We start from the raw sequence: 22,238 nt of genomic DNA, 5'->3' as shown, positions 1-22,238 counted from the left end.
CTGTGCTTACTAGAGCGGACATTACCCCCTTCGATGGCTTTCATTTACGCATTATATTTCAACCAAAAACTTTTGATGCGAAAATTATTTCCAAAGATCACCATAAATAGTATTATACAAATGAGCTGCTTGTCATGAAAACGTTGGTCACTTGTCTATGGTATACTAAAAATACTAGTTTTATGCACAGATTACAAATATTTACTGTTACTGTGTCTTTAGCTATTTTCACACTACTTTATGGTTTGACATTTTGCCTTTCAGAATTTTGTATTAGTTTTATTGCTAAATAGAATAATTTACAAAGTTACGTGAAGTATGGTTGAAAAATATCCAGAAAAGATTGAATTTGCTGATGTGGACATCAGCGATCCGGGTATATTGGACCGACCAAGTAATCGTTTTAGAAGAACTCCAGTTATTGTTACGCTATGTTAGAACCCCATTTCTATATTCGCAGCATTATCTTCGTTCTTATTATTTAAGAAAAAGTATTAACAAACATTAACTTCTACTTTTACCTATTGTGGCATAGAACAGATTGTTTCAACAGTGTTTTGTTTGTAATACCCTCTTTGAAGTCCCAAAACAAAATTTAATCAGATAACATTTTACACCTTCAACATTGGAAATGCTATACTAGTAAAAATATAAATTGTAATAATAGTAACTTAATATTTTAGCGAACACCGATATAGCAACTGTTGAAATACAAAAACTGCTAGAGGCGGGTATGAATATTGTAAAATTCAAAATGTCGTTTACGACAAGAGGGGACAGGATTCGACTCCTTGGAAGAGTAGACAAAGCAGCGACGGCGTGTTGCCGCAAAATTGGCATTCATGATTGGCCTGTTGCGTCCTGTGTTGAACTAAAGACTTGTATTGTTAAGACTGGCTTGCTTGAAAGTGTAAGAAAACGTTTTACATTATATATTTTTAATTAGCTCATTCTAATCCATATCCAATGAGATCCATATTTTTTTTCTTCTTGACCCTAAACAATTAATTTATGACAAATTATTGCAAAATAACGCTAGGCAAGATTACTAAGCGAGTATTGTGGTTGTTGCATGTAAGGTACAGTAATACCACAATTATACTCACGTTTATGATGGCATTATTTATACATTTGTATAATACTGAAAATGTTAAGCTTTTTAAACAAAAAAAAAATTTTTAGACCCGTATTTTTTACCTTTTAGAATTATGTTCGTAATACATGCTTTTTATTTTATAAATATTGTTGATAATGTTTTAAAACGGAAGATCGTCACATTTGATTTACTTACTTCTTTGATTCGCTAGGCGCATTTGGAATTTGATTATATTTTTGCCATTTTATTTATTAGTTACGCCGTCAATTTTAAAATATCGTAATAAGTGTTTGTGCGAATTTTTTAGTCTAATCTCTCATTATCCCCTTATTAATGTTATCTTTATCCTTCCGACTGACAAGTGCGTGCCTTTCATCATGTTAAGAAAAACAACGATACGAGGTAGGGCTTTTTATATTAAGATAAAATTGTGTATCAAATTGTGGTACAAATTAAATTTACAGCTACGCGCAGTATCACTTTCCATACGTTTTAATTTTTCAATTTGTTTTAATATAATTTAAATCGTTTTAATACAATTTAAATCTAATAAGTAAAACTCTCAGCAATCAGCTAATTTATCACCTATAATTTTAGAATGCCGATTTTATTCCCATTAAAGAAGGCACACGTCTTATTTTGACGTGCAATCAGTTCGAACTGAACAAATGCACCGAGAAAAAGATATTCGTTGATAATCCAACTTTATCTAAAGATATTGCACCGGGAACAGAAATATCTATTGGATCTAATGAGATAATACTAAAATGCGAAACTGTGATTGATCGCGATCGTATTAAATGCTTAGTTGTTAAAGGAGGTAACTTGAGTAACGTATGTAATGTATGTGCGAGAGGAGTGAAGCACACGCAACCATATATAACAAAGAAAGATTTGGATATTGTCAAGTTTGCGTTGAGGTATCAAGTATGTATTTATCAATATTTCCGTTTAAACAGAATTCAATTGTTTTAAATTAAAGCAATGTAATTAATAATTAAACGTAATACTACGTTGGTCACTTAAATACATAAATTTATAAACTATGAAGTTCTTAGTAGCTTAATATACCTAAATAAAATAAATCAGTGACGCTACCTTTTTACGTCTGGGCCTTAGATTTCTGTATTGTTCTGTATCCGTTTCATGATAATTTCAATCTAATTGGTAAGTAGGTGATCAGCCTCCTGTTTTCTGACACATGCCGTCGACTCTCTGGGCCTTAGGCAAGCCGGTTTCCACAAGAAGAGTTTTCCTTCACTGTTCGAGCGAATGTTAATTGCGCACATAGAAAGTAAGTCCATTGGTGTCCAGAAGCCACAAGGCCAACATTGCTCTTCATTAGCTTAATATACTTCCTAGTGAAGTGCACTATAAGCAAAAAATATCTTAACATAAATTACTTTTATATTATATTTAAGTACAATTTCAGTAATGCACATCAACTTCTTTAGTTACGTGAATTAGCCCATAAGTATAGCTTTCCATACACCAACATGCATCTCTATAAAATCTGCTTTATTATAAATACTTTTTTATGAAAACCCTTTCACTAATTTCCGATTTTAGATTGATATGATTATTGTGAACTACGTTAGACGAGTGGAGACTTTGAGGGAAATCAAAAAGTTCATTGGCAAGATTACAAGACCGTTAATCTTCTGTGGTATTTGTACTGAAGATGGATTAAAAAATATCGATGATATTATAAAGGTGAATTCAGTTTATATTCGTAAACGAGAGACTAATCGCTATTTTTCATACAAGCAGTTGAACACAGAAAAAGATTATAGCTTGGCTATCATTTGAGATAGAGATAGAGCTTTTCTTATTTAACTTTTTTTGTAAATCTGTAGTTAGGGGTCATATGATCTTTTAGATGATAGATAGATCCTTTAGATAAATGGTAATATATTATACTGAGTGTCAGCAATACAGACTTAATAATAATCATTTGGGGTATAACTATAATAAAGGTGGTAGGAAATTGAATGCCAGATTTCTCAACCACAAATATAGGGAAGCACACAGAAGGATTCTAGTTGGATCTATTGTGAACTTATTTTAATTTAGTTAACGCTTTAAGTAGCTCTTAATTATTAACGAATGATTTTCTAAATATGGTTATAGACTATATTAAATAAACACTTCCTACGATTTTGTGATATTCATAATCACGAATAAATGCAGGCTTAGGACTTGCACGCGTATCCACTAGGCAATGTTACAAAAAATTGATTTCCTCAGGAAGACATTATTTTTATATTTTATTCTGTGTCTTTTATAAAAACAAATCTTCTACAAAGAATATTGAACCCAATGTAAATACTGTTTTTGGATTACATACAAAAGACATTATTTCTAAGCAAAATTCTGAATTTCTACGTTCTTGCAAGACAGCGATTGCTATCAAGTAACAAGTTTGAGGTCACAAACTTAGACCGATGTTCGGTGTACATGAGTTATTACCTCACTCGGGGATGATAGAACTTGACATGAATATTCCTTATATCATAGGTACAAGGTGTTACAAACAAAAACAAATTAAACACAATATAAAATTATTAAATTTTTTTTAACAAAGCTAATGCTAATGTAATGAGCCTTAACCGATTTTTGATGAGAAACTTCTTTATCAACGTTGTAAAAAATTACCGTCACATTAATTCGTTACTCGTCACATTTTTCCGTTACGCGCCATCTTTTTCTTGTCCCTACCACGGTTGATTCGAAGAGATTCGAAGCCATTAATAACAAAAACATATAACGATAACAATGATAGTAATAATTCTATTACAATTAATGAAATTCTGTAATAATCTTAGTAGTAATAAGGTAAAATGAAATAATTGTATTATTTCTATTCATGTCTATGGTAATAAAAGCCTTTTGTTAAACTTTATCTTATTTAACTTTATTTAATCAATTTCTGTAAACTTGCATAGTAGATCGTTTAAAAAAAATAAGGTCATAAATAAGTTTTACTTCTTACGTGTGTACACTAATACACGCTCACATTTTTTATTTTTAATGAATAACTGTTTACTATTTTTAATCGTCCTATGTATCTTACGGTAATTTAAGCGAAGCGTAATCCTCACATAGATTTTAAAATGTTAATAAATAATTTGTTTTATGTAATCCAATAAAAAACAGTAAACAAATCATAAAAACTAAAATTATTCAACATTGCAGGAATCAGACGGTATAATACTTTCAAGAGAATTTTTACCGTTCGAAATTGAGGCTTCGGAAAAATATCGACTGGCCCACATACAGAAATGGATAGGTGGAAAATGTTTGAAGGTTTACGATATATTCTCATTAATTTATTTTTAATTCAGACTCAATCGCGGCTTTTGAGTTGAATCAATAAAGTTTTAAAATATTTTAGGGTTAGCTTCTATTCTGAAAACAATAACTGTTTTGTGTTTGTATTCGCCTGGATTACGAACAAATCTTGTTCAACGATATTATTTACATAATAATTCAGATCAGAATCAAATATCTTAATCTTCAAGGGATGGTTTAATTAAAACTAATTTGTTCGAAGGCGGGGAAACCATTCTATTTATCTGGTGGATTGTTCAGGGAGGCTCTGTATAGTGGTCAATTTCATGACAACGAAATATCCGATGTTGTCAATGCAATCATGGATGGAGTCAGCGGTTTTATACTCAGGTATAATATTTATACATTTTCTGTATAAAAACTTAATGTGGGTTAGTTATACGTATGTTTATACACACATAGCTGAGTAAAAATACTGCATATAACTTGTTTATTTGTTGTTGTTCTTTTCTTTCTTCTACTTTTTATTTTTTGCTATCTATTAGTTATAAAACTTTTATTGATTTGCTCCAGTACTAACAATTTTTGACACAAAACTTGGCGATTGAAAAGAGTGGCGGAGAGCTTATTGCCTTGCCCTTGACTAAAGTTATTTTAAGTTCGAGTTATTTTAATGTGTGTATACTGTGAATTTGTATGTAATGTAAGATATTACATTAAATAAAACATGCATTTTAAAACCGACCGTTTGTTTATCTATTAAAAAGAATATATAATTAACTCGCATTCAAGTTTGAAACGATTATCGGCAAAAATAACTTATTCTGGTTGTCATACAAGGTCTTGCAACGTGTCCTAAAAGTAAACACTAAGATAGATGCAATGATGTTAACACTAAGAAAAATGTCTGTTTTATTTCTCTATAATAACGGAAAATATATATTTTTTTTATTCTTAAGCAATAAATAAAAAAAAATAAGTTTATAATTGATCCAACTAAACGCTTTTCCCTGTGCGTAATAAATGTTGTGGTTGACAAATCGGGCATTAAATTCCCTACCACCGTTCTATAAAATAGATTTAAATAAATCAGTACTGCTGTCAAATGTCCATCTCAGAAAGTGACGACCACATGTTAAAATACTGATGCAATTTAAACACAGGGACTGCTTCAACGTCACCAACGCTTTGGAGGTATTGTATGCGATTAATGAAATATGCTACTTTGTTGAACCACTTGTTACGAGTCGAAGAGGATTCTGGAGGTGTCTGGATAATGTAATTTTTTATACTATCTATTAACTCCCATAAATGAGACAATTTTAAACGTAGATTCAAAATTAAAATATCTGTTTTTAGCTTGTGAATATTTTGAATCTATGAATCTCTATATCTTCGTTAATGAGTGAATAAATATATCGTAAAAAAAATTAATTACAAGTAAAAATATTGTTATATTATTATAATTGTCGGTAAAGATTAAATAAAATTATGGCTTCGAGTCTCTTAAAAACGTGAACAGAACCTTACCTAGATATATAATATTAAATCTTTATACAGGCAAAACCCATATGTACATAAATAATATATACCAAATGTATGTGCATACAAAATGTATGTATTGTATAATTTTGTGTATTTATTTCCAGATTAAAGTCCCTGTTAACGCCGCAGAAGCGGCAATGATGTCTTGTGCCCTAGTTGCAAATCAAACAAACGCGCGTCTAATTGTGATGCCCACTGTCTCCGGGAAGACCGTAAAAGCCTTACACTGTATGAGACCGTCATGTATTGTTATCGCAGTGAGCACTAAGATACATGTGTTCAGGCTGTTACATACCTACAGGAGCGTCTTACCGTTGATGTTTAAAGGTTTATAATGCTTAACGCTTACCGATAAAAATTGCTTCCCTCATTTTAGTTTATTTTCTTCAATTTTTTGCATATTTCCACCATAATATACTAAATTTCCATTAAATCTACCTATTATAATCAATTTTAATACAATCAAAGTCATTATAGTTTAACAAATCAACACACCTGATTGTAAACATTAAGTTATTTGTCGATCAATCAATAGTCGTTTAAATTTTGACATAGGCTTAACCTATCAGTGGTGAATTATTACAATAAAGTTTTATTGAAAGTTAAGAGGGGTTTAACGTTACGGGAGTGTATTTGATTTGTATTTTAATACGTAGTAATTAATTTTAAACAATTTTATGTCTCATAAAAATACAAAGTAGCAATTAAATGATAAAACGTTTGACATGTATAACAAACTAATTTACTATATAGCTTTTTCACGTTAGTGAAGAATGTATTTTGTGATTAATAGTACGTTGAGTGTATTATAAATCTAAACAAATGAGCGCATTCCACGAAAGCTTGAACCTAACGGGGGTATTTATTGGCAGAAAGCCGGACATCAGCAGGAAAAACCTGGGAAGATGCACTTGAAGACCGCATACACTTTGCTATAGAATACATGGTGCAGCGAGGTTACGTAATATATGGTGATTTATATGTAACTCTACAAAGGGGCTCCGAAGATAGCTCTTTTTGTGATATGGTCAGGATATGGAAAGTCAGCATTACAAAGAAACTCTTGGTTGAGTAAGTGAAGTTTTACCATGACTAGCATTATAGGAAACAGTATTACAACCATATTCATAGTTGTTAATAAGTTGCAAGCAACTGTGCTACAAAACTCAGAGCCCGATTATTTACATTTATGAATAATAACGCAGAAAAACTACATGAATTATAAACTTGTTTAATTATTTATTTATAGGCTGTTAAGTGACGATTATTTAGAACCGTTGTTGGTGTATGTTTCAGTCACGTATATAAAAATAGTCATAATTCGCGCTTAGTCTGCCTGAATCAACAATCACGATTAAGAGATAAAAATTTTTTCATTAAAATCTTGTTTTTACAGGTGTCCCGAGTGAATATTATCTAATTTTGGATACAAAAGTAAGTTTACAAATAAATTTGAATTTGATATATGTTAACGTTTTAATAAAGAATCTTACTTTGATGTTTTTTTTTTATTAAACAATGAATAACAATCGTGCTAAATAGTAAAGGTAAGCGAAGTTGCGTTTTACGAGCTATCACGAAAATATTTTGTAACTAATATATAAATTTACATACACATAATTAATTAGCAAAAATGAGTGATCTGCACCAATATTTAGTATTTTGTGAGAAAATATAATTTATAACACAGAAGATGCCAATTAATAATATCACATCTATTGATCTTATTACTATATACTATATCTCTATCATGTACGTGGTTTATGTAAGGGAAGGTACCGTGTTCCTAGATATTGTAAAACGTTTCATACAGATTGTTGATAGTAGTTATTTTAATAGGAACAGAAAACTATTGTGCGGGTAACCTAAAGAAAAAGAAGAATATTTCCTCAATTGTAAAGGTTCCGAATCTATTGTCTTTTACATGGAAGATTTGATTTGTTCTCGAATTCACAGCATAAAGATTTGTAGCTATCCCTGTCAAGGGTAACCCTCTAGAGCGGCCGAGTTTTCCTATTTTTTTATTTATCTCAATCCCCGTTTTGATCCCCTAATGGTTTTCCCACAAATAAAACAAGCCTTTGTTTATTTTTGCAAGACTTGTTTATTTACGTTGCCTTTTGTTTGCGCCACAGTTAAGCTGAATTTGTGACATCCAAGATGAAAAGATAAGTCGGCCTTTAATTATTGAAACTTAAGGTGTTAACTTAAGGTTAAACTTGTTTAACAAGTAAGATAAAACAATATTTATTTTCCACTTCTTAATTATAGGCAATGAAATATAGTTAGCTGAAAGTGTTAGAAAATATCATAGGGTTCAAAGTAATAGGACTTGGAATAAGGAATAACAAAGGAATAAGAATTATTGTTAATTTCGGTAATTTTATTTAGTTATGGTGGGATTTGAATGAAAAAATGAAGGACATTGTACAAGATTAAATGTATTATGATGTAAATTTAAAATGTTTATATGGTTGTTAATTTATTGTGGTCGGAAATAAGTTGTAAAAACGAACCACGAAACAGACCGGTCCTCGTTTGTTATTCAAAGCTATCAAACATTAGTTTTGTCTATGTCATTTTATACGGTTCACGAATAAAAATGTTTCATGCTAATTTCTTCACCCCATACAAATTTTGTGTATGTAATTTGCATAGCGAGAACTGCGGTTTTTAACCAAAAAAAACTGGGTGATTTAAAATTTAAAACTACTGACCCGATTTCCAAGGTATTTACAGTGAATATATTTTTAAATAACAAATATCTGAATAAATCCAAGAGATCAAACTTTTCGGTCTATAGAATCGCATAAAGTAATAATAACTGTACTACAGTGACTTTATAGTAAAATGTTGACGTCACTGGATCTTATAATCTGTGATAGCATCTGTGTCTTCTGCTGTCAAGAAAAAAAACATATGACAATTATTATGCTTTATCTTTTCAATACATGCGTTTTGCTATTATATTTATAGAGATTTTTTGAGTAATAGATATTTATTCTCTATCATGGTGTGGCCGACTGAAGGCGATGTTAAACTTGGAGAGGTAAAATAATATTAACGTAAAACATAACTTTTCATTTCTCTTTAGAGACCCTTGAACGTTGAGCCGTGTTTAACCAACTGGACCGCTAGACTATGGAATGGTAGAACAACGCCATACCAAAAGTAGTTTTGAGTAATGTTCTTATTGACGCACTTTTAAAAGTTTATTGAATAGTAAAAGACTGGATATTTAATATATAGAAGTCATTTTGCATGATTTGGAATATCTTTTTTAAATTCCGCAAAGTATGTCATAGAATGCCTATTTCAGATCTGTTCGCTTCAATATTTTAAAATTAATTTCGTTCAAAAATGTGTTTCAAAAGTCCATTTCTTTAAAATTGTATTTATCATTTATTTATACATACATAGTCTAATAAAAGTAAAGCATCTCAGCTTTATTTGAAGCCTTTTTTAATATCATATATGTGTACAAAAATTCAATCGTCTTTCGTGACATTAAAAAAGTTATCGAATTTTGATATGAAACAGATCGCCATTTTTCATAGTGTAAAGCGAATCAAGTGCGGAACTGTATATAATACAAATAATAGTTACTACAAGTATTATAAATAAAGACATATTTGTATACAGTTTAATGCAATGGAGCTTCCTGGCCAGCAGCTTCCGGCGTCTCATGCACACACGCCGCTGGATCACGTACTCAATCTTGATATCAACGCATCACCGGCTTGCCAACGACTCACTGGAATTATTGCTACTATGGGTAAATACGGCGCCAGATAGGTTTCAATGCATTTTATTTGGGTTCAATTACTGGAAAGCGTAATTCTTCCAGTTTGGTTCAATAACCAATTAGATAAATAGATTTACGTTATTCAGTTTGTTTCTTTACCTAAAATAATTATTTAATGCAAGTGCTGCAATGTGCCTGTTGTGCGTCACAATAGGGCTGCGGGATTTTTCCATTATTTGATGGTTTTATGGCATTCAGGAGTGATGAAACAATAATATACATAATTTTTGCTAGAAAGCAATTTTTGGAGTATTCCATGATATGTATATAATATATATTTTATATATAACATTTGGTAATGCACTTCTTTCACTTTATCCATTATATTTTTTTGTTTGTTTTTTGATTGAGATTTGGGGATGCCTGGAAGAGATCGCTCGTTAGCGATAAGGCCGCCTGTTGCATCCCTTAATAGTTTATCTATTGTTATTTGTTTTGTGTAAACGTTACGAAGTGTGAATAAATAAATGGGGTAATTTTTACTTCCTTATAAATTACATTTTTCACACACATTCACTGTGTGACTCAGTCATTTTATTATCTACTATTCTTAATAGAGTAAGATGTATTACGCATCACTATCAGTAATGAGCATATATTTTAATTTAGACTCAGGATTGTAACTAACTTTTAGGACGATCCACATACGATTTAGAGGTTTTAGAAAAAATGATTGCTAGTGGAATGAACATGGCACTCCTTAACTTAAACTTCGGGACCAAAGATGACCACTTAGAAGCCATAAAGCTTCTGCGGCTGGCGGCCAAGAACTACAGCACTGCGGTGGGAAGAAACTATCCTTTGGCGATTGGAATTAAGTTGAGCGGACAAAAAATTAGGACTGGAATTATTGCTGATGTAACTAAAGCTATCTGTTATATTTTGTCCCGGTCTTAAAAGTATTGCTATTAAAAAAAATCTTTAGAAAACACTTTTTAAACGGATTGAATTATTATTATAAACTGATAATTATTTACATAATTTTAAATTTTCCGACGTTTCGCGTGCTTTACAGCGCGCGTGGTCACGGTGACTAAAGACAAAACGTGTTGAATGTCAAAAGTATCACAGCTGTAGAGAAAGTTGTGTTATCTGTATTTATTTCCCCGGAGTTGATATCGACTAATTATTAGTCGAATTTTTTTCTTACATTCATTTGCCATATCTTACATAATTATCAAAACTATTTACGGTTTTCATTATCCAAACTGTAGTCTACATTTATATGCACGAATATTTGAATAGAAATAAAAAATAACATTCAACAATATTCATTCCTATCTGCTAATGTGTATCGAATTTTCCGGACCTTCCAGTATCATCTCTTCGATTCCTGCTTCTTTACAATGTACCTGTTAAATAGAAATGTATCGCTTCTGTGTTATACTTTCATATATACAGATATGTACAATAAGATATAGTTTTTAATTTCAATAGCTCTTTATCAAGGACATTAATATCAATTTTCACTTAACAATAAGATGCTTAATCAATAACAAATTACTCAAGAATTCCAAGCGGCGAAAGCAAGTAAACTCAGTCCCCGAATATTAAATGACTTAACAAGATTAATGGATTGCGAGCTAAGTGAGTCAGTCTAAATTCTCACTGTTGGATCGTTTCCAGAGTTACGGAGAGGCTGTGGAATTAAAAACGGGTGACACAGTGAGGCTGACGACAGACGAAACTTATAAAGATAGGTGCTCAACATACACAATTTACGTTGACTTTATGTATTTCGCGGATCAAGTACACAAAGGCGACTATGTGCTGTTGGATAACGAAACTATAATGCTTAAAGTGGAAGTCATATCAGCGACAACACTCACGTGCAATGTTGAAAGGGGTGGTTTTCTAGGGTCCTGTAAAGACGTGTTCGTACCAAACGTTAGCTTTGATATGCCCAATTACTCGGATAGAGATAAAGAGTATATTACCATCGCTATTAGTAATCAAGTAAGTTTAGTATACTGTAAGTAGATACTAAGTTGAATGATAAGCTCAGGTTATAAAATACCAGCACAGGGACTTCATTTTGGAATTTAAAATATCGTATATCGATAGCCTAAAAAGATTGTTTTGGTACACGCTTTACGACGCTGTTAACCTCTAGCAATGAAGAGGCATAACAAGAAAAAGTAATTAATATCAATTTAACGTTCTACAACTAATATTGGCCTAGTAGCTTCAGTGTGTGTCTCTAATCCCTGAGGTCGTAGGTTCGATCCCGCCGGCTGTGCACCAATGGACTTTCTTTCTTTCACATTCGCTTGAATGATGAAGGAGAACATCGTGAGGAAACCGGTTTGCCTTAGATCCAAAACTGTCGACGGCTAAACAAATGTTCGTGAAACGGATACAGAAATCTGAGGCCCAGACTAAACTAACTACTAACTAAGACCTAAATACGTTATAGCGCTATTGATTTATTATTTAAATATTAATTTTCATTTAAAATCTTTTACCGCAAGTAGTTGAATGCAGAACGCATGTAATTGGAACGATGTATTCGCAAATTGGTGTTCAAAAATCAAATAGTACTAACCAGTATGAAGAGCACTTCATGAACTTGTGCTAACTAAGTATGTGTTCCTTTCAGTTAGATGTAATAGTTGCGCCTTACTCGCTTAACGCAATTACGGAACTTAGAAGCATAATGGGCGAGAAAGGAAAGAAAATAGCTATTGTCGCGAACATCCAAACTATTGAAGGATTCCGGAACTTAGACGACATACTTGCGGTAAGTGAAAGCTAATGAACTTCCTTAGTTTTTCCAATAACATTGGTCTTCTTATAAACTATTAATATACAGTTGTTAGTTTGTTTGTGTACTGTGATTGTACCATAATATATTTGGCATAGGATATGGTTTAAACAATTAAAGATTAAACAGTATTGATTAATTGAAAACAAATTGAATAAATTTATTTTGACACGACTTATTTTAAATTTAATTGGATTTAGTATTGTCTTTTGTCAACATAGCTTTTACATATTAAGAAAACAACAACATTTTACAATGTAAATAATTATAAGTTTATAATAATAATACAAAGCTTCATCCGTTTAAAAAGTGTTTTCCTAATTGGATTAAAACAGCTCAAAATTTTGTAGTGAAACTTCTTTATCGACGTTGGAAAAAAAATTACCGCCACATTTTCCTTTATGCGCCATCTTTTTCTTGACCCTACCACGGTTGATTCGAAGCCATTAATAACAAAAATATATAATAACGATAACAATGATAGTAATAATTCTATTAAAATTTCTGTAAAGCCTTTAATTTTTTGTTAAGTCAGATTAATTTAATTCAATTTTAAATTTTGTTAGTTATGTCATTTTTGTCTGTGTAGGTATTTTTTTTTTCATACTAGGATTACCTGGAAGCCGCCTGTAGCCTAATCATTATGTAAACTGTTTGTTATATGTAGGTTGACGTTATAAATAATTTATTAATTTTAAAGATGTTGTTTGTTACACCTAATAAAAGTTCATTTCATTTTAGGAAGTAAGCGGTATTATGATAACGAGACAAGAATTGGGATCGGACATAACGCCAAAAAAATTGGTGGTTGCTCAAAAAAATATGATAGCACGTGCTAATAAGGTATACCTAGTACTATATATACTATACTACTATATAACTAATCATTCCCTTTATTTATATATTGTTACGAAGACGGGTCGACTGCCATGTTTCTAGATTTTTCCACTAGTTAGAGAACTTTTCAGCAGGCTGTAATATGATTTCTGACCGTTTCAGGAGAGGGTCAATCACATATTAGAAAATTGTAATTTCCATAATGTTACCCTAGTTTTCAGGAAGCTGAAACCTTTTTTCAGTCGGTTTCAGAAACTGTGTAGTAGAGTGGTGCGGTTTTCAGGAGACCCGTTTTCAGGCGTTTTCAGGCCTAGGTATAACCCTTTGATGAGGGAATATTCTAGACCAAACTTTCTAGATGTGAGACAAGGACGAAATGATACGAGAGAGAGAGAGAGAAGATCAGAACTTTCTCGAAACTAGACTGAGCAGTCTAGAACGCCGTACGACAAGGACGGAGCAACGTGCGAAAGAGACAAAGAGTGCGGACGTTCTAGAATTGTGCAATCGCTACTCAGTAGCAAGCCCGCCTAGAAAGTTCTCGAATATTGTTTAGAATTATTCCCAGGGATATATAAGCGAGCCGAAACGCGACTAGTCACCTTTAGTTTTGAATGCGATAACACGAGAGGAACACCGAAGCGATAAAGTGCGAATAAAGTGAATACAAGTGATAAAGTACTGTGTGAAGTGTGCATAAGTGAAGTAATAAGTGATTGTTTTTGTGTGTGTTATAAGTGCATTTCTGCGATTAATTTGTGCCCATAATATGTGTAAATGAAAGTATTTCTCAATAAATAAAGTTCATTAGAATTAATTCATTTCCAGGCAAACATACCAGTCTGTGTAAGCGCTCACCTACTAAGCAGTATGCGAAACAAGAGAGTTCCCCTTAGATCGGAATTGTTAGATATCGCAAACTGTATCCTCGACGGTGCTGATGCCCTGGTACTTTCAGCTGAGACAGCTGTTGGGGAGTATCCCATAGACACAGTTGTGTGTCTGTCTGCAGCTTGTAAGGAGGCCGAGGCGTGCATATGGTCGAAACAAATTTTTCATGATTTTGTCGATAAGGTATTTTTATGTATAATCCGTATTTATTCATTTCACACCAAAAAAACAATTCATATCTTGTCTTAATATTGAAATAATATAATTCGACATAAAATTACTTTAATAGTGGTTTAATCATGGATCTATTGGATTGCTCGCTAAGACTTGGTATAACACACACGTAATACCATTAACTCAATACAAATATTATTTTAGTATCGATTTTAATCCAATAACACTCCATCTTTGATGTCATTATTTCCGGATTCTCTTTTATCAGCGGCCGAACACAAAGAGCATCAAAAATAAATTACTTGTGAACACATAAATAAGCATTAAGCGTACGAAATAACGTTATTTATATTGTTCCATGTATGTATTGAGATTTTGCTGTAAATTTGCAATTATACACTTACGTACGTACTGGGAAACAATGATTCATTATTAAAAATTAAAAGTTTTTAATTTGAGATACATTTGTGGGTAATTTTGTCTTGAAATTTTTGAACGATTTTTAATATGTCTTTATTTTATTGATTTTAAGGCCTAGTTGATTATAAATGTTATCAATGCGATAATTTGGTTTTTGTCTGTCTGTCTGGGTGGATAACTTAAACCTGAGTATCATAATCAGCGTTAGAGTACGATCTGGCGCGAATAATTAGCTCCACCGATTTCTGTCTCGCTCTATTAGTGTTTAATTTCATTCTGTATTTCAAAACATAGTCATCCGTAGACTAATCTGGATGATTTGGATTTACAGCAATTCGGTCTCATAGAAGGGATTTTGTAAGCAGACATTTAGTTTTCAGTATGTGATATTAAACGTCTCATGAAAAATCAAAAACTCGTTCCGCGTCTTCATCAGTCACTACCTAATTATTTATTAACCTATATCGATAAAAAAAAACGGTTTAAATCTGAATATCGTTTAATAAATTCAATTGTTTTATCAATCATTGAAAAATATTAATTTTGTTTTTCGTTTACATTGAAATCGGTTCAAATTTTTTTACAGGACAAAACCTGTGTAATCGTATAAAGTGTATCTATTATTTTCCGTCTTAAAAATACAACTGCAATTAATCTAAAGACAGAGACACTACTTAGCTTTTGAGAAAGTATTAACGCTAATCTGCTAATATTTTCATGAAACATCTAAACCATCGCTGTAACATCGTTCATAAAAAAACGTAATTCAAACATCTCACGTTAAAGCCACTGCACTATACTTCTGTTTCTACAACGACCACGACTGAACACCACCCAGTACTTGTATAGATGAGATTTTTTTAATGAAACAAGGCAAACAAGGTCACTTTGACGACAGTACTAACCGCCGCTTTTGGACATAACATAACAAATGCCGGGGGTCTTTTTAGTTCGGAAGTACCGGTTGATTTGCTTGTTTCTCAAAGAAGAAAACAACATTTAGCGAAAACTGTTATATGAAACCCAATATTTCTTACCAGACACCAATACCTTGTGACCAAGCAACCGGTACTGCTATAGCGGCGGTTTTAGCAGCACAGCGCTCGATTGCCGCTGCCATTATTGTTGTGACATCATCAGGAAAGTCAGCCCAAGTCGTCTCGAAATTCCGACCAAGGTGCCCTATTATTGCTGTCACAAGATACGGCCCGATTGCAAGACAGATGCATTTGTGGAGAGGAATAATGCCGTTGATATATGAAGGTAATAGTTATAAATGATTATCGAGACAGTAACAAGAGAATCGCCACACCAAAACAGTATATAACGTCATATGAAAAGCTTTACGAGCTTTCTAGAAGTTCTACCCTACAAATTGAAAATGCGTTCGAATTCATTTCAATTATGAGATGACATACGAGTACTAGCTACGTTCATATCTGCGACATCAGCGCTGCGAGTTGAACTACATTGAGATTGAATCATTCGATACAGTTTCTCTGTATATGTATGCTAATTAGGAATCGGTCTCATAGAGTAACAAGCAAATTGCTTTATTAAAAACTAATACAAGTGAAAATGTGTAATTAAATATTTTAACCAAATATTTTAACTTTACAACGTAAGAGCTAAATTGTTTGTTTTGGTGTTTACAAGAGCTTGATGTGAAGGTTCACGCAGGCAGGCAATTTGAGGCGGTTTTTGCCGGCGCTACACCTAATCCGCGATAAGGCTCCTGCCCGTTTGCCCCCAGTTCTATAAAAAAAGGACAAAACATACGACTTAAATCAAAACAGCTCAGTCATTGCGCTGGGCTTTTTTAATTTAAGTATTCGTCTCTTCCTGACTCATACTAATTTTATTATGTGATAAAAATACTTGAATACTTTCGTTGACATTGCAACGAAACTGATTTTTTTTAACTATAAATAATTTTAACAGGAACACCTGACATAGATTGGCAAGTAGATCTCAACAAACGTGTAACATTTTGTACCACTTGGGCAATGGAGAGGGGTTTTGTCCGAGTTGGAGATCCTCTCATCATTATCTCGGGTTGGAGACAAGGATCCGGATATACCAATTCCATGAGGATAATGTACGCTGAAGCAGATGTAACAATGTAAAATTAGTTGCTAATAAATATTTATTTATGGGACATTGTTTGACTTATTTTATAAAGCGTTGTACTTGTTATCTAAACGTACTATAAGCCTATATTCGTTAAATAATCTTTTGTCATATTTTCATCTAAAAATTTTACACAAACCATGTGATAAATTTAATGTTCCAAATTTCATCACGATAATATATTTCCCTTATATAGTAATTAAATATACATTTATTTTCTTCCTAAGTTTATGAAGATATAACAACATAAGTCTTATATATTTAAAATATAAATAATGTTCTTAATGCTGATTTAAATTCAGTACCGTTTGTCTTCCATTAAGACACTTCAATCTAAAGCTCTAGAGGAATTTAAAATCAAAAAGCTTAATCGAAAACTGTAGATGTCGCTTTGACGTGTTTAAATAGTGTTTCAGGATATTCAGGCTTCAAAGAGTTGCCTGTGCTCACCGTCCAATACCAACGGGCCAATTTGTAGGCCTCTCTCGCCTAAATTGAATTTATGTAACCCTACCTTGGCCGATACATACAGCTACAAAAGTTTATTAGTATAGATTAAGTTCTCACGCAATAACTCAGAAGAAGCTTATTATAATTTCACTAAGACTTATCAGTATTTCATAGATGATTGATTTCCGTAAGAATATATAAACATTTAGCAAATATAATACTTAAACTTCGGGTCATATAATGAATAATAAAACCAATGTTATTCCATAATATTTACAATAAAGTTTAGTAATAGTAGGTAGTGGTTTTGTTATTTCATACTTAGTCTAGGTTTTTCTTCTTTCTAGTGCTTCTCCTTTACTGGAGGTTGGCCGTCAGTCTCTTGAAGCGTGTCTTGTCCTGTGCCAGATGCAGCAACTCTTCCGCAGTCAATACGCGTCCACTCCTAACGTTGCAAAGACATAATTTATTCCTTCTACCAACACACCGTTTACACTGGATTTAGTCTAGGCTAGTTCTTATTATTTTTATTGCTTTGACTTGTTGTTTCCTCTTATAGTTCTTTAACTAGGCCTTTGCCTGAACTTGTAATTTGTATCTATTTTTTCCTTCTTCCATCCATTTTCCTGGTCGATTCTCATGTGTATATTTAAATTCTTAGGATTGTCCTCTTCCTTGCCCTCTTAGGGCTCACTTGCAACTTTATTCTTACCTTAAATGTCCTGGTCTGACTCCCGTAAACCAGGCATTGGAAATGCTAGTATCCAATTTTTTTTTTAATCTAGGCTGTATAATGATGTTTGGATAACAGCTGTTGAACCGGTAGCCTTAGACTTTTTTGCATTCATTTCTAAATCCATATTAAAACTCGCCTTGTCTATGGACATAACTTTTGTTTCTAATTTTTAGGAGTTTCTGCCATAATAGTGGTGACATTCGCAAACCTAAGATACCGACTATTATTATTACATTTTTGTGAAAAATCGAAATTCCTAAGTATTATCCTTTCGAGAACTACAATGAAAAGTGTAGACACTCGTCTCGCCCTGTCGTACACCTCATTAAATTTTTATTAGATCTCCTTTTTGCTTTATTCTTTATATTCATTTTTAAAATAGATGTATTTCAAGATTTTTATATATTTTTGCAATTACTATTTCTTCAAAATTTTGAGCATTCCACATAGGCTGATGGTTAATAGAATCGAAAGTTTTGTGTAATGTATGAACACTATTTAGAGTAGCCGGTTAAATTACTACTTTTCCTAAGATACTATGATCCGTTCTAGGGCTTGTGATCGACTAAATCTCGTACGAAAGCTTGCTTGTTCTATAGTTTGGGAATTGCAAATGAATATTGAAGAGACCACCGCTATTACATTGTTGTATATTTAGGCGGCCATCTTTTTTGCAAATTACCACAATATCGGGCAGTCAACATTATTTACTTCTTCTATATTTTTATATTTTATAGAACAGGGTGCAAACCGATAGGAGGCTTACCTGATCTTAATTAATATCAGTCGCCCATGGACACTCTCAATGCCAAAGGACGGCTTATATAATAATAAAAAAATATCATTAAATATCTATCACAGATTATGGTAGCAACGTGCTTTTTGACTTTTAGTATTTATATATCTGTAAATAGGATAGTATTTGACATTAGACGTATATTTTGACAGTATTTTAATTAAGCAAAAATCACGTGGAATCCAAGTCGCGTGGGGAATATAAAAATTATCTCTATAGCAATATCACTCACACACGCGTACATACCCTCTCCCACTATCACACTCCCATACACCCACCCAACATACACCCATACAACTTTTTTCTACTAACTCCTAACTAGTTGACTGCTTTGTTTTACTTTCCTTATTTAAAACGTTGAATTTGTTTGCCTTCCCATATATGTATGTACTTTTTGTTACCACTCAATATAACTGTGTGTGAATGGAAGCCTGGTTATCCATATATAGTTCTTACCTAGTTTGGAAACCAGTCTCCCAATAACTTCTCAACTGTAATCTTATTTATTGTTGGAAATGTTATATGGGAGAAAAAAAATAAACATTTATTAATTGTTGTGTTAGTGAGTATTCTCATGATCAGTATGTCACGTGTAGCGAGCAATGAAGCATTATTGTCGTGTTCGTAGCCCACAACTGTTAACCGCTGGACTTCGTCAAAAGCTCTATTCCCGCCCACGTTTCAAAGCCTTTCCTACTTGACAATTCTATTTCATGTGATTCTTACGAACTCCATGCTTTATAGCGGTGATTTTCAAATAATTTATGAACATATGTAAATAATAGAAGACATATATTATTGTCTTTAACGTCATTAAAATCTTGACTTAATTTTAACATGAAATTTGTTATCTCTCTATTATTATTGTTTTATGTGTTTCTGTGTGTGTGTTTTGTTAGTAATAAATGTTATGTCTATGTTTAAATTTTTACATTATTTTTTAAGTGGTCTATTGACATTAAACATTTAAGATGTTAAGTAAGCAGTCAATTTTTTTATAGAACAGAGGGCAAATGGGAAGGAGGCTCATCTGATGTGAAGTGATACCGCCGCCCATAGACACTCTTAATGCCAGAGGTCGCTGCTCGCGAGTTAAGAATTGCTACGCTCTTTTCTTGAAGGACTCTGACTCGAATTGTCACACAAGAATATTTTATTATTTATTTGTGTTGTAAATTCACTTACGAACTAAAAACAAACAGAAGAAATGAATTGGGAAAAACAATTTAAAGAATATCAACAAAATTAAAATAATATATATTGTCGACAATAACAAATAGTAGAACTTTTTTAAATTCACTCAAAGGACAAAAAAAAGGTCCATTAACCTATGTCAATCGTTGAATAACGTAATATATCGCAAAATATGTACCCTTTTTAGAAGTTTAGTCCTAGTGGACACATGTAGTAATGACAGACGATGTCGCCTCTTGACATGCCCGTAACGCTCATGTACTTCTATGTTGCTGTCTTTCCCTTGCAACAATTGTATTAACTACATCTCGAGCGTTCTCTGAGCTCTTTGCAACCCACAGAAGCAAGAACATTGATATTAACTTGCATACTCATATTAACAGAATACATAATGTAAATAAGGTACATTTCTGTGTTGTACTGGCCTGTACAGTCTAGTCTGTGCCGAAGGACCAAACCTTTGAAAGAATAGGTACATAATTTATCACTGTTCTTATCGTACTGCAATATTACATTTCTATGGCGTGAAGCGGATCGTCTCGAACGGATGTAATTACGAGTAGTTACCGCCCTGGACAAATGCTAGAGCATTGTCAAAGGTAGGAAGGCAATTTACCTAGCTGCAATTTCAAGTCTGCTTTTCTTCACAAATTTAATTCCTATGAAATATCAGATTACAGTACAATGTCGCATAAAACTTTGTTTTGTGTTGTAAATAATATTGATTTGAAAAAATTATAGTTCTATTCGGGTTCAAGTTTGATTTGTAATATCAATGTTAGCTAAAAGATTATCAATACTGAGACCGTGGTCTCGAACTTCAGTATTTTCATTTAGATGCGCTAGATGTTACCATTCAGCACTTGCTGCGACCACAAAAACAGCGCAAGCACAAAAGCACTTGTACGTTTGGGACAGAAGTCTTGTAGTTGCTAGTACATGCTTTAAAAAAAATGATACAGATGCTTATATCTTAAATAAGATAAATAAATCTAAAAAGCATATATTTATTTAATATAATCTTTTAATTTTAACAATCAAATATATAGTATTTACAATTATTTTAACCTACAAAGTAGTGATAACAATAATTCAAAATTAATAAAATTAAATTAAAACTATGTATAATATCAATAATATACTTGGGACTCTAAGCCATGATGATAAATGAAACATTTTGCTTAAACTTTACATATGTTTTCAAGCAAATTATTTTCTACGGTGCTGTGAAATTTCGTATATAAAGCAATAATTCCCAAAACGCCTGTAGAAGTCTGTACTAGAGTACACTATGTGCCTTTTAAGTCAATATGAAAAGAGATTCACCTTTCTTTCTCTCACTCTTACAAAATGTATGCTGATGATATAATGCCGAGAAATCTATGATGATATACTTGGATGACATATATAAGAAAGAACGAGAAACACTCTTGATCCTTAGTTTTGTTTCTCCGAAATTTGTCATTGACACATTGAATTTTCCTAAATCGCAATTATTACGAAGCAATTAATCGCTGCACTACGAAGCGTCAACAAAATCGAATCTAATAATTTGTTACACGGCGCCCTCTATAATTGAAGTAAGTCGGCATTCTCGTTTATTAAACACGAATTCGACTTCCGAAACACGGAAATCGATCATTACCAGCAAATCTCCTGTATTTCAGTCGATTTTAGCTCCTATTACAAACTATTCAGGCTTATAACTGCGTGTTATTTATGAAATACTTCGGGAATAAGTACAAAGTTTGGTCGTCGTCCGTCCCTTCTCAATTATCGCCTCATCTAACATGGTATCTTTCAAAGGACTAATCAATTTGTCTGTTTCGATAGAAATAAATGGAAGAAACAACGCTACAACCTTTCAACAACGCTCTCAACGAATAATACGTAGTTTCGATTAGTGAATGTAGTATGGAAATCTAATAATAGTACTAAGTCAACACATTTTTACCATACAAGGGAGTATTCATTTCGTATATATATATAAACATTAATTAGAACTGTTTAACCACTAGGCTAAAGAGCTTCCAAATTAAAATTAAAAAACATAATATGCTTTAACATTTTCTTTTACAAAACAAGTCCTTTTGAAATGAAGAAAATTGT

At 32.3% G+C, this 22,238-nt stretch overlaps 1 protein-coding gene across 2 annotated transcripts; it reads left to right on the top strand.

The window, feature by feature from the left end:
- Positions 1-258: 258 nt before the first annotated feature.
- On the top strand, positions 259-16,961 carry LOC123711433 (pyruvate kinase-like). Of its 2 annotated transcripts, XM_045664016.1 has the most exons (11): positions 259-433; positions 684-910; positions 1,694-2,023; positions 2,666-2,809; positions 4,292-4,402; positions 4,650-4,777; positions 5,551-5,665; positions 6,037-6,259; positions 6,805-7,003; positions 7,329-7,366; positions 9,575-9,669. In XM_045664016.1, exons 1-10 carry the CDS (start codon positions 319-321, stop codon positions 7,339-7,341), a joined length of 1,605 nt encoding a protein of 534 aa, XP_045519972.1. In that variant the 5' UTR covers positions 259-318; the 3' UTR covers positions 7,342-7,366; positions 9,575-9,669. The 2 variants fall into 2 exon arrangements, with proteins under 2 accessions (XP_045519972.1, XP_045519971.1); XM_045664015.1 differs by lacking the exons at positions 259-433; positions 684-910; positions 1,694-2,023; ... (5 more) ...; positions 6,805-7,003; positions 7,329-7,366 and adding exons at positions 8,862-8,981; positions 10,372-10,595; positions 11,364-11,693; ... (3 more) ...; positions 15,864-16,086; positions 16,765-16,961 and having other exon boundaries at positions 9,575-9,707.
- The last annotated feature ends 5,277 nt before the right edge of the window (positions 16,962-22,238 follow it).

Source organism: Pieris brassicae, chromosome 6 (genome assembly GCF_905147105.1).
Source record: "Pieris brassicae chromosome 6, ilPieBrab1.1, whole genome shotgun sequence".
Taxonomy (NCBI): Eukaryota; Metazoa; Arthropoda; class Insecta; order Lepidoptera; family Pieridae; genus Pieris; species Pieris brassicae.
The sequence above is the reverse complement of the archived record's forward strand: the minus strand, read 5'-3'. Positions and strand labels throughout refer to the sequence as shown.

Coding starts and splice junctions, on each gene's coding strand:
- LOC123711433 (XM_045664015.1), top strand. CDS start 8,943: ATGGTGTGGCCGACTGAAGGCGATGTTAAACTTGGAGAG. Junction 11,694..12,336: donor CCATCGCTATTAGTAATCAA/GTAAGTTTAGTA, acceptor TGTTCCTTTCAG/TTAGATGTAATAGTTGCGCC. Junction 12,478..13,242: donor ACTTAGACGACATACTTGCG/GTAAGTGAAAGC, acceptor ATTTCATTTTAG/GAAGTAAGCGGTATTATGAT.